This window comes from Calliphora vicina, chromosome 4 (genome assembly GCF_958450345.1).
Source record: "Calliphora vicina chromosome 4, idCalVici1.1, whole genome shotgun sequence".
NCBI lineage: Eukaryota > Metazoa > Arthropoda > Insecta > Diptera > Calliphoridae > Calliphora > Calliphora vicina.
In genome coordinates, this window is record NC_088783.1 from 38890647 (window position 1) to 38906058 (window position 15412).

Sequence of the window (15412 nt, forward strand, 5' to 3'; positions counted from 1 at the left end):
TATAACGTCAAACTTTGATTTTGATTTTTTTCATATTTTCTTTTATTTGACGTTACAAGAAATGTATAATTGAGAATTTATTTTTTACTGAGTGTACCTTATGTTGTTATATCATGATTCGAAACTAAATTTTTCAAATGGATATAATACTTTATTTATTTGAAAATATATTATTTTCCAAAAACAATAATCTTTTAACTATTTTCCCAATAAGCATTTCTACTGGGATTCAAGTGCTTTTTGGGTTTATATTCAAACATATGTACGTATCTAAATATACAAATATATACTATTATGAAATTGTATAAAAATCAATATATTTATAAATTCGTTATAAATAAAGCAGATGCTTTTGTTTTGTTTATACCGCACTATATACTTGACTTTGTTAAATTAACATGTAACTATTAACAACTATTTAGAATGATTTAATAGGGTTTTTACAAACACACAACGTCAGGTGAAATACTAATAAGCAGTATTGTTTAAATATTCTGGTTCAAAGAGATTGTTTGTTGATATACATACTTACATAATTATTGTAAATCAGTGTTTTCTATTAAAAATTTCTAGTAACACTAGTTCTCAAATTGTATTATTTATTAGTTACGATCTAATGCATTTTACTTGACAATATACATACATACAACACAAACACATAAGTATTGTTATAAACTATTTGTGACACAGCTATAATAATTAAACTTAACAAAAGCATTATACAATTTGAAAAACGAACTGTGTTTGTTCTTTTCATTAACAAAAAGATGTTACAAAATTTATTTTTTGTAAACATTTACAACATTTTACCTTAAATTTGTCATTGTTTCAAGTAAAAAAAAATATACATATAAACTATTAACAACATAAAAAATTAAACTAAAAACAAAAAAAATTAAAATAAGATAAAAAAGGCCTCTTTTAAATGCTTCTCGTGCTACATCCCAATGATCCCTACAATAGAATATGTATAACGATGTTAATCAACATTGCCAAAATTTGGAGAAGACGTTCTTTTTACGGCCTTGAAAACATTACTGATGCCAGCCACTGATGTAACACCACGTAGACCGGTATTTTGGAAATATATTAAAAGGTATTCTTCGCCATCTTTCAGTTCTACATCGTCGGCAAAATCAAGGCGTACTATTTCCTCGTTGGCTTGCTGCTGTCTACTTAAACGTTCTCGTTTATGGCGATGAGAGTGTCCATGACGACGTGAGGGACCATCATCCCAAAAGGGATCTGCTACGGCATCAGGTGAAGAGGGTGGTGAGTCGGCCTGATTAACATACTCATAGGCTACAAACTCCTTGAGACTGGTATAATCTACACGATAGATACCAATCCAGTCGTGGTCACGTTCCTCAAAGTCCAATGGTTTTTTATATTCCACCGTATTTTCTTCTCCAATCTTCCATACAATGATATCCTTGAACTCGACACAGGGAGCTCGATAATTGGGATAGAGTTTTATGGTAAATTCACTTGTTACTGGTTTATGATCGCTAATATTGTAACCTGGATGTGATTTATATTCGCACTGCTCAATTTCCAAAGGCATATTTGGTTGACGATTGATGGGTTGTACGGCATATAAAATACGATCTGTCCAAGCAGGCCTTCTCTTTAAATCATATTCAGAAGTACCTTCTTTGAACTTAAAGGTAGGGGGAAAGGCTGGTTTACGTTCGTGCATTAAAGGAAAAGCTTCTTGAGTCACTTCTCGTACATGATTTAATTGATCGCGCTGCATGAGCTCTTCTAAAGCCTCTTCTTTAACCACCTTATCACACACTTCCTGAGCCTTGTCATCGCCCATTAAACGGAAATTTAAATCACCGAACCAAAAAACATAATCGTGATCAAGAATTTCTCTAAATCGGGGTACATGGTAATGGTGGTTATCCATAATTTGCTTGAAATCCTCAATGCGCTCATCTAAGTGATGATCGTGAGCTGCCAAATGTGCCACAATAAAGGTTATGCCGCAGCCATACATGTTGAAACGTATACTAACAGCACCCTTGTTGCCCCAAATGCCGCCAAAACCAGTACGGGTAAACTCAGCTTCAATATCACGCAAATGAGCCACATGAACTCGTCGTACAAACATGGTTAATAACAAGCCTTGCATTTGTTCTGTTTTTACTGCAACATTATCAAAATCCTTTAGCATGTGTTTTGCTTTGGCCGTCCAAGGGTCTTCTTTAAATAGACCCAATACCTGTTGTTGCGGCTGAGCATTGACTTCTTGCAAGCCCAGAGCATAAATATCGGGTAAGTGGTGATCCTCCACAACAGAATTTAGACCCAACAAATTGCGTAATGAAATATTGTCTGGAAATCTACTGCCCACATTCCAGGTAACCACATACACACGATAGGTAGCCAATTGTGTCGCCAATGAAGACTTGATTATAGTTGCTTTATCATTTCCCTCCTCAGCTGCTGAGGGCGTATCTTTGGTGTTTGAACTCATATTATAAAACAATTAATAAATAAAACTAATTATCTATCAACTTTATCGTATTCCTGATTACTTTATTTGCTTTGTCTTCTTCGTTGATTTTTTCTTTAACAATATGTTAGCTGAATGTGTTTTTTTTATAGACACACGTTAACTTTCGCAATTTCTTGCTTTATTAATTGTTGTTTATTTTTTATTTATTCATTTATTTTGTAGTAACTTTAATTCACTTGTTTTTTTTTGTTATGTGTTCGCTCATTGAGGAATAAAATGTAAATAACAGTGAGTAAATTGACGTTTTTATTGTTGTACTCGTTGTGTTTTTTTGTTCATGATTTTTAATCGAGGCTAAAACCAGTAATGTTAATTTAGCTAATTTTTGTTTGCAATTTTGAATACAATTTAGCGGGAAAAAAGTATTTTATTTTATTAATGGGAGTTCTAGCGCTTTTTACAGCATTGCCATTGCTAAAAAATGTCATAGTATCTATATACAGCACTTTTCCCGACTGTATCGGCCTATATAAAATATCATTCAATATAAACAACACCGTTTATCAAACGTAGGTAAGAATTAAATTCAAAAATTAACACGACTACCTTGATTTTCGGATATATCTTGGTTACAAAGTTTTGTACATAGTCAATATGTACTATATCAAATATATTCCAACGCTATAGCCAAACATTTCGTTTTCACTAAAAAATTGTTGATAATTTGCACAACATTCTAGACTCAAAACACATTTTTTTCGAATAAAATAGTTTTGAATGTTTTGAGTACTATTCTTAAAAAGTTGTCTACTATATGTATATGAATCAGGAAAACTGAAATCTGTTTTTATTTCTCAGTATTATTTATTTCTCCATATTAATTTAGGTTTTCTTAACATCAAGTTGTTATTATCTCAACTTGAATTTTCATTTTCTGAATATTCATTTCGATTTTTATTAACAATTGGGATTTTCTCAATATTAATTCTCAATTTTAACTTGAAATAATGTATTTTATCAATAAGTATAATTAAATGACTTTGAAGTCAATTATTTTGCCAGATATAAATCAAAGTTGAACAATAAATAAATTTGAAATTTAAACAATGTTATTAATACACCTTGAACAATGTTTTAAAGGCAAATTTCCATTCATATGTTTATAAAACAAATTTAATTTTATACATATATTATTCCAGAAAAAAATTACCGTTTTTTTTTAAATTAAATTTTTTTCATAAAAACCGTTATAGTTATTACTCTGCTCTTAAATTCACTGTTCATTATTAGTGATAACATTATATGTATACGTGTTATCAACTTACTGTGATTCTTGTTATGAATTTAGAAGAAGCAGTTATAAACAAATAGCATGAGCTGAATTAAAATAAAAGAAATAAATTTAAAAATATTAAAATGCAAGCTCAGAAAATTATTGTTATACACCCAGGCTCCCTCAATTTACGTATAGGACGTGCTAGTGATCTTAATCCTTTAACAATTCTCCATGCTATAGGAAGAAGGCGCAAACAAACTCTACAGAATAATCCAAAGTTACAGCATCATGATCCTCTCTTACCTACGATTGCTACCAATGATAATCAAAATGAAGTTATGCAGGAATTTGAGGACAGCAGACTGCAAGTATCCCATGCTATACAAGCGCATATGCCACAGCATGAAGAACGTAGCGGTGGTCTAAAAAGATTGCGCATTGCAACACCACCTCAACAAATTGCAACATATAATAGACGTACTGTGCCCGAGGAACTGCCTTTGGATGGTGCTATAAAAACGGAACATTCTGTAGTGAAAAAGGAAGATACAAATTTGGTGGACAATATCTATGATCAAGACTTGCTTAAAATTAATTTCAATGAAGTAGCCGACTACAATATTCATTTTCCCATGAAAAGAGGCGAGCTAAACCTACACTCCAATATAGGAGGATCTTTGACATCTGTTTTATCAGATTTAGAATCAATTTGGTCTTACGCTATACACGAGCGGATGGAAATTCCGAGAAAAAGTTTAGTTCAATATGGAGCCGTTTTGGTAGTTCCTGATGTATACAATCGTAGTGTTCTTAGAGAGCTAGTGACTTTATTATTAACTCGCTTAAAATTTCGCGCATGTTTTCTTCTTCAAGATCATGTGGCAGCCACATTTGGAGCTGGCTTAGGTTACGCTTGTGTTGTTGACGTTGGTGATCAGAAATGTTCTATATCCTGCGTAGAGGACGGTATTTCACAGCCAGATACACGCGTTCGTTTAGGCTATGGAGGGGGTGATGTGACACAAGTATTTTACGCTCTCCTACGTAAATGTTGTTTTCCTTATAAAGAGTGTAATCTGGAAGATGATTATGACGATGCGGTTTTATTAATGAATTTAAAAGAAAAATTCTGTCATTTAAATTTGGAAATATGTGGAGCTCAAGAAAAACATTTTGAGGTAAATAGTTTTGAGATTTTGAGATGAAGTATTTTAAAATAACTGATTTGTTCTTACAATTTAGGTTAATAAACCTAAAAAACGTTTACGTTACACGTTTCAATTGGGCGATGAATGTGTTGTAGCCCCACTGTCACTTTTCCACACCGAACTATTAAATATAACGGGAAAACAGCGTTTGGTACGCTTACAGTTCCGCAATAGCCAACAATCCGATGCAGAAGATTGTTTTGATGCCGAGTACATTAGAGAAACGGGCAGAGTACGCAACGGACGTGGCGATCAACTATTAGAAGGCTCTATGCCGGTTACTGGCGAAACTGCTGATGATGAACTTGTAGTGGTCGACAATTATGATGTAGAAGAACGTTCTAATAATTTACGTAACTCGGAGAAAGACGAAGAACTTTATTACTCTTCAATTAATGGTCAAATTGTACCACTTGATCTTGCCATCGTTCGGAGTATAGAACGTTGTACAACAGACGATATGAAACGTAAAATGTATGGATGCATTTTATTAGTGGGTGGTGGTAGTAAAATACCAGGATTTTCAAAGTGGCTGGAACAAAAAATTACTCTACAATTATCGGCTACAACCACACATAATCGTTTAATGGATCAGTTGCCTTTCGAGGTGAATGTGTGTGTCAAGGAAATGGACGCAGCTATGATAGCATGGAAGGGCGCTGCCATAATGTCATGTTTAGAAAGTGCTCCCGAATTGTGGTTAATTGCTAGTGAATGGGAAAAATATGGTTTACGCATATTACGTGAAAAGGCTACTTTTATGTGGTAATATGATATATACATTGAAGTACTTCAAAAATATGTTCTGTATAAAGTACAATTTAGCAGCGCATTATAAGAGTTGAGAAATTTAAAATAATAAAAGAATTCCGAATATATCGGTAAAGTTAGAATACAGCTCGAAAATTTCAACAAAAAATACCTATAGTAAGTAATTCAAATTATTATTCACTGATTCTTCAAAGTACTTATTTTTAAATATAAATAATCAAGGCTGAACGCTAGTTTTTAATACATATATTTTATTTTTAAAAAATATTTCTGTATTAGTGACTTTTAAGATATGAATTTAGTATACATATATGTATTACTTATATGATTTAAAAAAAAGACGAGTTGTTATTTTTTCTTTATAAACCTTAAATAATCAAACAAATATAATAATTAATTTATATGTCTTACTTCTATTTATATTACGTTCTATATATTATTACTCTAAATTCTTGGGAGTACTCGATCCCATATAAGTGTATAAATCAGATAGAGTGGAATTTACTAATTTTGCCTTAATGGTATCGCTTTTCAAACGTTTGTGAGCCTCAAAACGATGGCAGCCACCAAAACTATAAAAATAATTGCCACCTTTTGAACCCTTTATCCAAAGAACATCTATGGGAGGTACTCGATCTGAAGATTTTTCATTCTATCAAAATAAATTTTAATATGAAAACGAAACACAAACAAAGAATAAAAACTCACCTTTATAGTTTCCATTAAAGACTTCACTTTCTCTTCATCCAGAACCGAGGGTATAGGTCTATGTATGACACTCATGGGTACTTCATGAATCTCATAAATACTGGCCGAGTGAACACTGTGATCAACATGAGAATTTGTGGTAGTCATTTTGGAGGTATTTTTAAAATTTGCAGCAATTTGATCTAAAAATAAAAAAAAATATACTATGATCAGTACTACAAAATAATGAAAGTGTGTTATTGGAATCTCCTCTCCTTGGTCAGCCCCTTGTAAAAAACGAAAACAACAATTATGTATTTTGTTTACTTGTTTGTTTGGAAGCGAAAGCGCGTCTGCTCACTTGCAAAACGAAATTTGTAATGAATTCCATTCAACGACCGCTTTATTTTACTGCTGCTCTGTTTAAACGATATTATACAGTAGTATAAACACTCCTAGAACTTGTTTTTGTTATTGTTGATGTAGCTGCTGTTGTTTTTTTTTTTTTAAATAAATTGTATTTAAAATTTATACTTTAATGATAATTATCTACACCAACGTCGAGTGTAGTCATGAGGTGCTAGGGGAGCGTACACAATAGCTTTTGGCTCTGATTGTGGCAAAGCTGTAGCCTGTTCCACGCCACCTCCTGGTTATATGTGTGATAGACCTTTAGAATAATAAAATGTTTATTATTTAAAAATCACAACGTTATGATAAACTCCTCTGCCCAATATAAATAAATAAATAAATATTTATATAAATGTATTTTGTATATAAAATAAAAATAACATTGCGTTTTGCATTTTATTGTTGTTTACTTTTTCTCTAATCAGCTGGTGGAATAGGTTGAAGCAATTTGCTCTCCCTCTCTTGCCCTTGACTAATGAGTTTTACAATTTCAAACCCTATAACTGGTCAATAACACCAGCCACTAACAAAGATAACTCTTCTCTAAATGTTACTACTCTTCTTAAGATAAGTAATGAGGAGCTTTTTTCCATGACTCTTTTATTTTTAGAAGTTTAAATTAGTATTCAGTTTAATAAAGACAATTAAACCGAAATATTAATACTCTACTAAAAGTCAGATTTAAAAAAAAAAATAATAAAATTGCAATAGGTGTTGGAAGGCTATGATGTCATTCTAATGAAATTGTAATAATGTAATGGATTTTAAATTATTTCTGTATTAATATCAAGGCGCATTGAGCGATATTATAGTACCAATAAGAATCTTTTTTATATAGAGGAAAGCAAGGTGTATTTATACGTACATATATATATTCGTTATATACATATCGCACACCCAGTTCAAAAGTGAAAATAAATATATACCAATTGAAACATAATGAAAGACATTAGAGTTTTTTTTAGCCACAATTAACAACAACAGAATACACTGATATCTTTTGTATAGATAAACAAGTGTATTGTGCATAGTTTTAGCGTAAAATTAATTTTTCGGGTTTATATAACCCGACAAATTAATTTTGAGTTGTGTCACTTTTGAATTGGGTGTGCGATATGTTAAGTGTACACTGATGTAAATATTTTTTTATTTATTTATTTATAATTATTAATTACAGTAATACAATTAAGTAATTAAAAGATTTAAAAAAAGTACTAGCAGCTAAGGCTTTCGACTTCGATTTGACTATAATTATAGGTATTTTTTAAAGAAAATGATGTTGGTATAAAATATTTTAAATATTATATGAGAGTCCAATTTCAGAGATGAATTTATGAATTTTTTTAATGTCATGTAAATATGATCTAGAAATATTGCTTTATCATTGTATGATGGCTATTACTCATATTTGAAATGTACAAAAAACACATACTATGGTACTAAAAAAGCTTAAATGGTTTCAATTGACAAAAAGTGAGAATAGGTATTATTTAATAGTATACTCTGTTGTATTTCATTAAATGTTTTAATCATAGAACTTCATACATATGGGTGATACAATAATAAAATATGTATAATCCATAAAATAAGATGACTATAAAAAAGTGTCGAAAGGAAAATGATAAAACATTTAGATCTAACATCTATATGTTTGGATGCGGCTTTCAAACATTTCTGGAATCATCTTCAACTCCTCTTATATATGGGAGTGTAAAATTAATTAATTATGAACGAAAGGAAGAATTTCGATAAAAAATTAATTTTTAAACCATTACTCTGATTTCGATATTTGGTATATGTATGTACATGTTTTCCATGACTACGTTCAAAGTTCATATTTTTTATTAAATGCGTGCAACATACTTTAGAACTGTTAGTACGATTTTTTTATCTCATATTAAAGCTAATGAATCGTACATTTTAAAGTTATATTTTTCTAGAAATTCGTTTTTCACCAAAACAAGATATAGCACAGATTTCTCAAAAAATTCCATTTTCCACAGATTTTCCGTAAATATCTGCCATTACACTATTAAAAACATATATTTATAATATTCACAATGGGACCATGAAATTGCAATAATTGAAATTTCGGGAATATTTGAATTGGGATTAATTTTTTACTTCATTATATAACTATATAACTATAAAACATATTACGATTTATTATTTTAAAGCCAATTTAAATCGAAATTCAAATTAAATATTGCATTTATATTACGATTTCTTTTATTTATTTTATTCATGCTTGCATGGCATAACAACTCGTTAACTAAACAAACGAATTAAAATTACCAGCGCCATTTTAAGTTCTTTTCATCTGGCAATACCCACAAACAATTGTTCAAATGTCAATTTTATTGTCAATAACAAAAGAAAAGAGAAACATTAGAAGAATAAGAACAAGAAAAAAGCAGTGGTGGAAAAATTGGGAAAAAGGAAATAAATTTCAAAGAAAATTGCTGAAAACTTTATTACAAACGATAAGAAATAGATATATGTCGTGAAAAATAGGACAATCAACACAAATTGTATAATTTCTTATATACTTTATCAATTGGAAGCTGAAAAGCCATTAAAACAAAATGAGTGTGCTCACATATCCACCCACAAATGAAGTGGAAATATTTCGCCATTGTACCAAAGAATGCGGCATCATTACATCCACAGAGGATCAGCAATATTTTGCGCTTGGATGTATTACATGTTCGGAGAAATTTTTATATTTCGATGCTTTCATAGAACACATGCAAACCATGCATGTGTCCTATGACAATGATGGCTCCTCCAATGCAATGGGCAGTGGTGGTATGTATGGGCGCAACTCAAATAATGGTGAAAGAAGCAAGCTTAAGCGACGTCTGGAACATGATAGTGAAGAAGATTTGACGACTTTGCTACAACCGCCAGTGGTGATGATTAAAGAGGAGAAGATTGACGAGGACGATGATGACGAAAATGTAAGTGATTCTTATGTATATACTTATTTTCTGTTTTAAGCATTTTTATTCATAATTGTTATTGGTTTTTTGTTTTCAAGGGAGCTCTTATACAAAATGAGCCTTTGGCTAACGATGACGACGATGATTATACTGGTGGTTACTACAGTGTTAAACAGGAACAAACAGACCCGGAAATAAGTATGGAGATAGGAGATTCCAGTTATATGGGCGATTCTTTTGGTAGTTATAATGATGACTATGGCGGTGATGATGAGCTAGAACAAAGTAATAATGGTGATGACACCAACTATGACGATTTAGTTGAAGAATCTTTATTGGAGGTGAGTTGAATAAAAAAACTATCTATTCTCTACGTTTTGGTGTCTTAACTGCATTGTCTTCAAATTGTTTTAAATAAACTTTGTTAATATTTAATGCATGTAGTTCAATTTTAAAATACAAATTTTCAATTATTTATTGCTATGTAATAAAAACATTAGTCCCGTGCAAACAGGATTTAGCGTTTACACAATGCAGAACAAAATTTTAGACTGCCATATAAATTCAAAATGTAATTTTTGGTTCGCAATATTAGCAAAATGTACTATTATATATTATTTTTTAATGGACAATGAAACATAAAATAACAACAACATCTCACATCATGAACAAAACAGTAGTTTATTTTTTTATTTAATTTTTAATTTATAAATCCGAAATTTAATTATGAATTTTATTTAATTTAATACATACCTACTTGCAGAAATGCAAAATTTATTTGATTCCTTAAAAAATCCTTAAATTGATTAATTTCCAATACAGAATACAGCCTCTGTTGGCGTCACCAGTCACATAAAGGATCGCAAAATGATACAGTTTCTTATTGATGCCTATCGCCGTAACACCTTTTTATGGGATCATCGTCATCCACAATTCCGCGATCGTGTTCGTCGCAGTCAATTCATCGACTATATAAATTCAGAATTTAAGAAACGTTTCAATTTAACACTAGCAAAAGATGCAGTTACACGTAAATGGGATAATTTACGTACCGTCTATAAACGTGAATGCAATCGTATGGCCCTGGAAAAGACAAACGTCAGTACATTGTGGTATTTCAAAGAGTTGCATTTTCTTAATCGTCTATATGGTGGCAATCAAAAGATATCAGACGCTGTTGTTAAAGAAACAGTATACCGTAGACGTTACTCGGCTTTATGGAATGATATTTCTACTAATAAAATGTTGCAGCTACTGAAGGGTTATCCTTGCTTCTATGACAAATACAATATAGATTATCGTAGTAAAGAAAAACGTGGAGAAGCCCTACAAAAAATGGTGGTCGAGTTAGTTGGCTATATTGATGTGACAACTATACAAATATCGAAGCGCATATCACAATTGCGTTTTGATTATTCGAAGCAAAAGCAAGAGCGTCTGATGTGTGAAATGAGCGGAAGAGCATTTGCTCCCACTTACAGTTATTATGAGGTTATGTTTTTCATGGATAACGATATAGCACCATTTAAGTGTGAACACTGTCCAATGATTTTGAATTCACCACGTGAATTGGACACTCATTTGATGACACACCAGCATAAAATACAACAGCAACCTCATCCTGTATCAGGCTCATCAGCCTCCAAACTATACATTGGTGGAGGAGGAGGTGGGGGCTCAAATATGGGTGGATCAAACTACTATTGTCCAGTTTGTCAGTTGGGCTTCAATGATCTGGATCAGTTTACACGTCATAAGCAAATACATCCGGCTCTCAAAGATGTGAAATATCATTGCGACTTGTGCACGGCCAGTTTTCGTGAAAAGAGCAATTTCGACGAACACATGCGTAGACACAACGACGAACTCTTAATACCCGATTTAACATCTATGAATCCAGATGATGGTGAGGATGAGTTAATAACCGACGACAGAATAGACACTAGCTCTCCCACACGATCAGACGATGGACGTGGTTTTCGCTGTCACTATCCCAGCTGTGGTAAACACTTTAATGCACGCAGCACTATGATGGATCACGTGAAGTCACACTACAACGACGAGGAGTTTAGCTGCGATATATGCGGTAAGGTATTTAGATCTATTAAGAACTTGCAAAATCACAAACAGATTCACGATGCTGTTAAGAAATACATTTGTAAAATATGTGGTTCAGCTTTTGCCCAGGCGGCTGGTTTATACTTACATAAACGGCGACATAATCGACAACAACTTGAACGTACTTAAGCTTTTAAAAACATTTTTCTCATACTTATCATTAATGCTACATATTTCTTTTTTTAGTATGTATTCTTTGTTTGTTTTATTCTCTAAACATGCACAAGAAATTTATGTAAGATTAAGAGTATTAAATGAAGTAGTAAGATTATGAAAAGTATTATAGAACACTAGAAAATACCAAGGACATTTAAGAGATGAACTACACACTATTATTTGTCTTACTTTTCATTAACTATTTTCTTATGGATATTTATTAAATAATTAATTATTTAACACAATACCCTGATAACAATGATGTTTTTATTTAAGGCAACCACTTAACATTTAGAGCCATTTATCTTTAAATAGCATTTTTGTGTATTTCTCTAAAAGATATCTGCTTTAAAAGGGGAACAAATTTTAATTTGTTTTTAATTTAATTTTGTCTTTTTGTTGAAGAATGAATGTATTGTTTATATTTTAAAAATTTGATGTTAGAAAAGATTTATAGAGCATGAATGAAAAATTTCGAAAATGTTCTATAAGAACAGAAACTGGCCACAACTACTATTATTTTAAAATTATATTATATTTTATTCATCTAAAATATGTATGTATGTATATTTTTTATTTTGCAAAATCTCATTGATAGATTATCATTAAAAAAATTGTTAACATATAACCGATGTCTGGTTATATTTTCTTTGCTAACTCGTGCAACAAGAAAAAATGCTATTCAATGTAAATTGTTGATTTGTTATACATATTTTTGTTTGACAAATCGGAGTGCCTCGTCCCTATTTATAATTCTCTATAACAAGTACCTTGCATTTCGACAATGTTTTCATTTGAATCAAGTTACTCCCAGCATTAGCTCTTTATTACTAATTTTATAAAGCTCTGTGAGTATTAAATAAACATATCTGTTTCCAATTTAAACAAGTATAAAGAAAGCTATTTAAGGTAATAAATGTTAAAAAGCAATATACCAGTCAAATAATAATTTCAGTTATGAATAAATTATGGCGTGGTGGAATACGAAATATAATATGGAATGGCTGATTCTTTAAAATTGCATTTATTGTACTTAATTCTGTAAATTAAATCCAAAAAAAATTTTCACTTTTTTTCGTCGTTCAGAAATCCGTCAATTTTATAAAAACAGGCTGCTACAAAAAAAGTTTTATTTTTTTTAAGTGTGTGTAAAAAAAATCACGAAAAATCGCTTATTATTCTTCGCAAAAATCAATATTACATCTAATCTAAATTCTGTTCTGTTGCTAGTTGTTACACATATTTTCAAAATTATTTCATTTGTTACCTTAATGATATTTGTTCTGTTAAACGAGTCTGCAAAATTTGTTGTCTTAACATCACAACTAAATTTGTTTAAAGCTACAATTTTTACCATATGAACTCTCCTAATGTTGAACATTCGAATTATTTCTTAAAATGTATTAAATAGTTTGAGTACAAAAATACAAACCAACAATTTTATTTATAATTCAATTTAAGATGTCTTCTATCTATAAAAACAATTCCTTTACAGGATATCGACAAAATTTTAACAAATTACTAATTCTCGAAGAAAAAATTATAAAACAAATTTGTGTTTTGTTTCTTTTGTATTTAATGAAAATTAGATTTAAAAATTTGTTTAAACATTTTTAAACTAAATATAGTAGTAAATTATGCATTTGCTTATTTTATTTGTCGTTCTATGTAACATGTTAAGAGATTATTATATATATTTATAATAGAGATTACTTTAATTTATTAATATGTTATTTTTACTGCCTGTTTATGGTTATATGTAGTGCCGTACTGGTCAGATTTACAGGTTTTAGTTAGTAAAAGAAGAAGGCCTTACTTTGTTCTGTAATTAGTGATTAAAAACTGTAATTCTAGCTAGTATAGGAATACCGTCATATATGTTCAAAGAAATTGCTTTAGATCACATTTCGTTTGAAAATTATAACAGGCATTTTTTTATTGCTATACAAATTATCAGTTTGTCCTTTAATAATAAAAAAGAAGAAAACAATAATATACAACATTCCAATTCAGAAATAAAGAATGAATTAAAATCTGTAACTATAAAAGTAATTTATTTCCCATAAAAATTTCTCATATAATTTAGCAAAAAATAAAATATTTAACGGTAGTAATGCAAAAATAACAACTTACCACTTATACATTATGGCAAATATGCGTTTTTTTATTACAACAACATACATAATGAAAGTTTAAAAAATATCTTTAAGATAAAATTAAAATTTAGATACAATATAAATACAATATATGTAATTTATTTAAAACAAAAAAAAAAAAACACTCACATAAACTATTTTTTATCTAACTTATTATTACGCCACTATTTTTATTCTACAATAAAACACAACTGTCAATGTATTAAAAAGAAGAAATCATGAAACACTAAAATTAAATAATTAAGTAGTTGCAGTGTCTTATTGTATTGATATTTTATTAATTAAAAAATTATAAAAAATAAAATAAAATCCCTTAAAATATATTGTAAATTACAACAAAACAAAATATTTAAATTTAACTAACTTCTTATCGTTACACAAGTAACAGATAATTCGCATTAAAAAACGTAAAAAAATTAATAAAAAATATAATAGCAACTAATTTATAAGTCAAACTATTCAATAATAAAAAATAAATAATATCGCACTTGATCAACAAGAGGGTATTAACTCAAAATTTTAAAATTTTCAGTAGAGGTTAAAAACTGTTTGTTGTTACATTTTAAGAGAATTTGAAAATCTGAATACATAATAGTAAATAAATTCCATTTAAAAATATAATTACATTGTTTTTCTTTTAAATTTTTCCAATTATTGCAAAAAAAATCTGTTTTTTGAGTTAATACCTTTTTTCTGAAAAAATGTGAACAATTTTATTATAAAAAGAGTCACATTTCGAATTAAAATCATAAAGTAAAACAAATTTTATCAACAAAACAGTATCAACTCAAAATACAACCAAATATAAATAAAACAATTTGATTATTTTTAACTGGAATAAAGGCTCAACTCAAAATAATACCTTTTTTATGAAAATATACGATGCATTTCTATTTCAACTTTTGTATTAACTCAAAATAATACCTTTTTGTTGTATAAAAGTAGTCACTACATTATCACGAAAATGGTCTCAAATGTTGTTTTCGAGATGAAAGAGTAATCGGAATACGTTGAAATGTTTACAGTAGATAGATATTGATGTTGTTAGTTGATTTCTTGAAAAAAGTGAAATTTTCAAAATTTTGAGTTAATACCCTCTTGTTGATCAAGTGCGATATAAAACACCATATTTAAACATTGTTTTTTAATTTCTAAACGAGCATTTTATTTACATATGTATGTTAAAAATTTCACTGAAATCTCAGGCGATTTTTTTATTTTTC

At 29.8% G+C, this 15412-nt stretch overlaps 4 protein-coding genes across 4 annotated transcripts; 2 read left to right on the plus strand and 2 right to left on the minus strand.

Annotated features, from left to right (window-relative positions):
• Positions 1-566: 566 nt before the first annotated feature.
• LOC135957775 (inositol polyphosphate 5-phosphatase K) lies at positions 567-2766 on the minus strand. The gene has a single exon (XM_065508574.1). The coding sequence runs from the start codon at positions 2480-2482 to the stop codon at positions 980-982; it is 1503 nt and encodes a 500-aa protein (XP_065364646.1). The 5' UTR covers positions 2483-2766; the 3' UTR covers positions 567-979.
• Positions 2767-3846: 1080 nt separating this feature from the next.
• On the plus strand, positions 3847-6129 carry Arp8 (Actin-related protein 8). Its single transcript, XM_065507700.1, has 2 exons — positions 3847-4918; positions 4983-6129. Exons 1-2 carry the CDS (start codon positions 3881-3883, stop codon positions 5715-5717), a joined length of 1773 nt encoding a protein of 590 aa, XP_065363772.1. The 5' UTR covers positions 3847-3880; the 3' UTR covers positions 5718-6129.
• On the minus strand, positions 5951-6907 carry Srx (Sulfiredoxin). Its single transcript, XM_065507701.1, has 3 exons — positions 6734-6907; positions 6428-6609; positions 5951-6371 (listed from the first exon to the last, which is right to left on the minus strand). The coding sequence occupies exons 1-3, from the start codon at positions 6795-6797 to the stop codon at positions 6159-6161; spliced, it is 459 nt and encodes a 152-aa protein (XP_065363773.1). The 5' UTR covers positions 6798-6907; the 3' UTR covers positions 5951-6158.
• Positions 6908-9148: 2241 nt separating this feature from the next.
• LOC135957871 (zinc finger protein 354B) lies at positions 9149-14193 on the plus strand. Its single transcript, XM_065508686.1, has 3 exons — positions 9149-9777; positions 9858-10100; positions 10582-14193. The coding sequence occupies exons 1-3, from the start codon at positions 9403-9405 to the stop codon at positions 12004-12006; spliced, it is 2043 nt and encodes a 680-aa protein (XP_065364758.1). The 5' UTR covers positions 9149-9402; the 3' UTR covers positions 12007-14193.
• The last annotated feature ends 1219 nt before the right edge of the window (positions 14194-15412 follow it).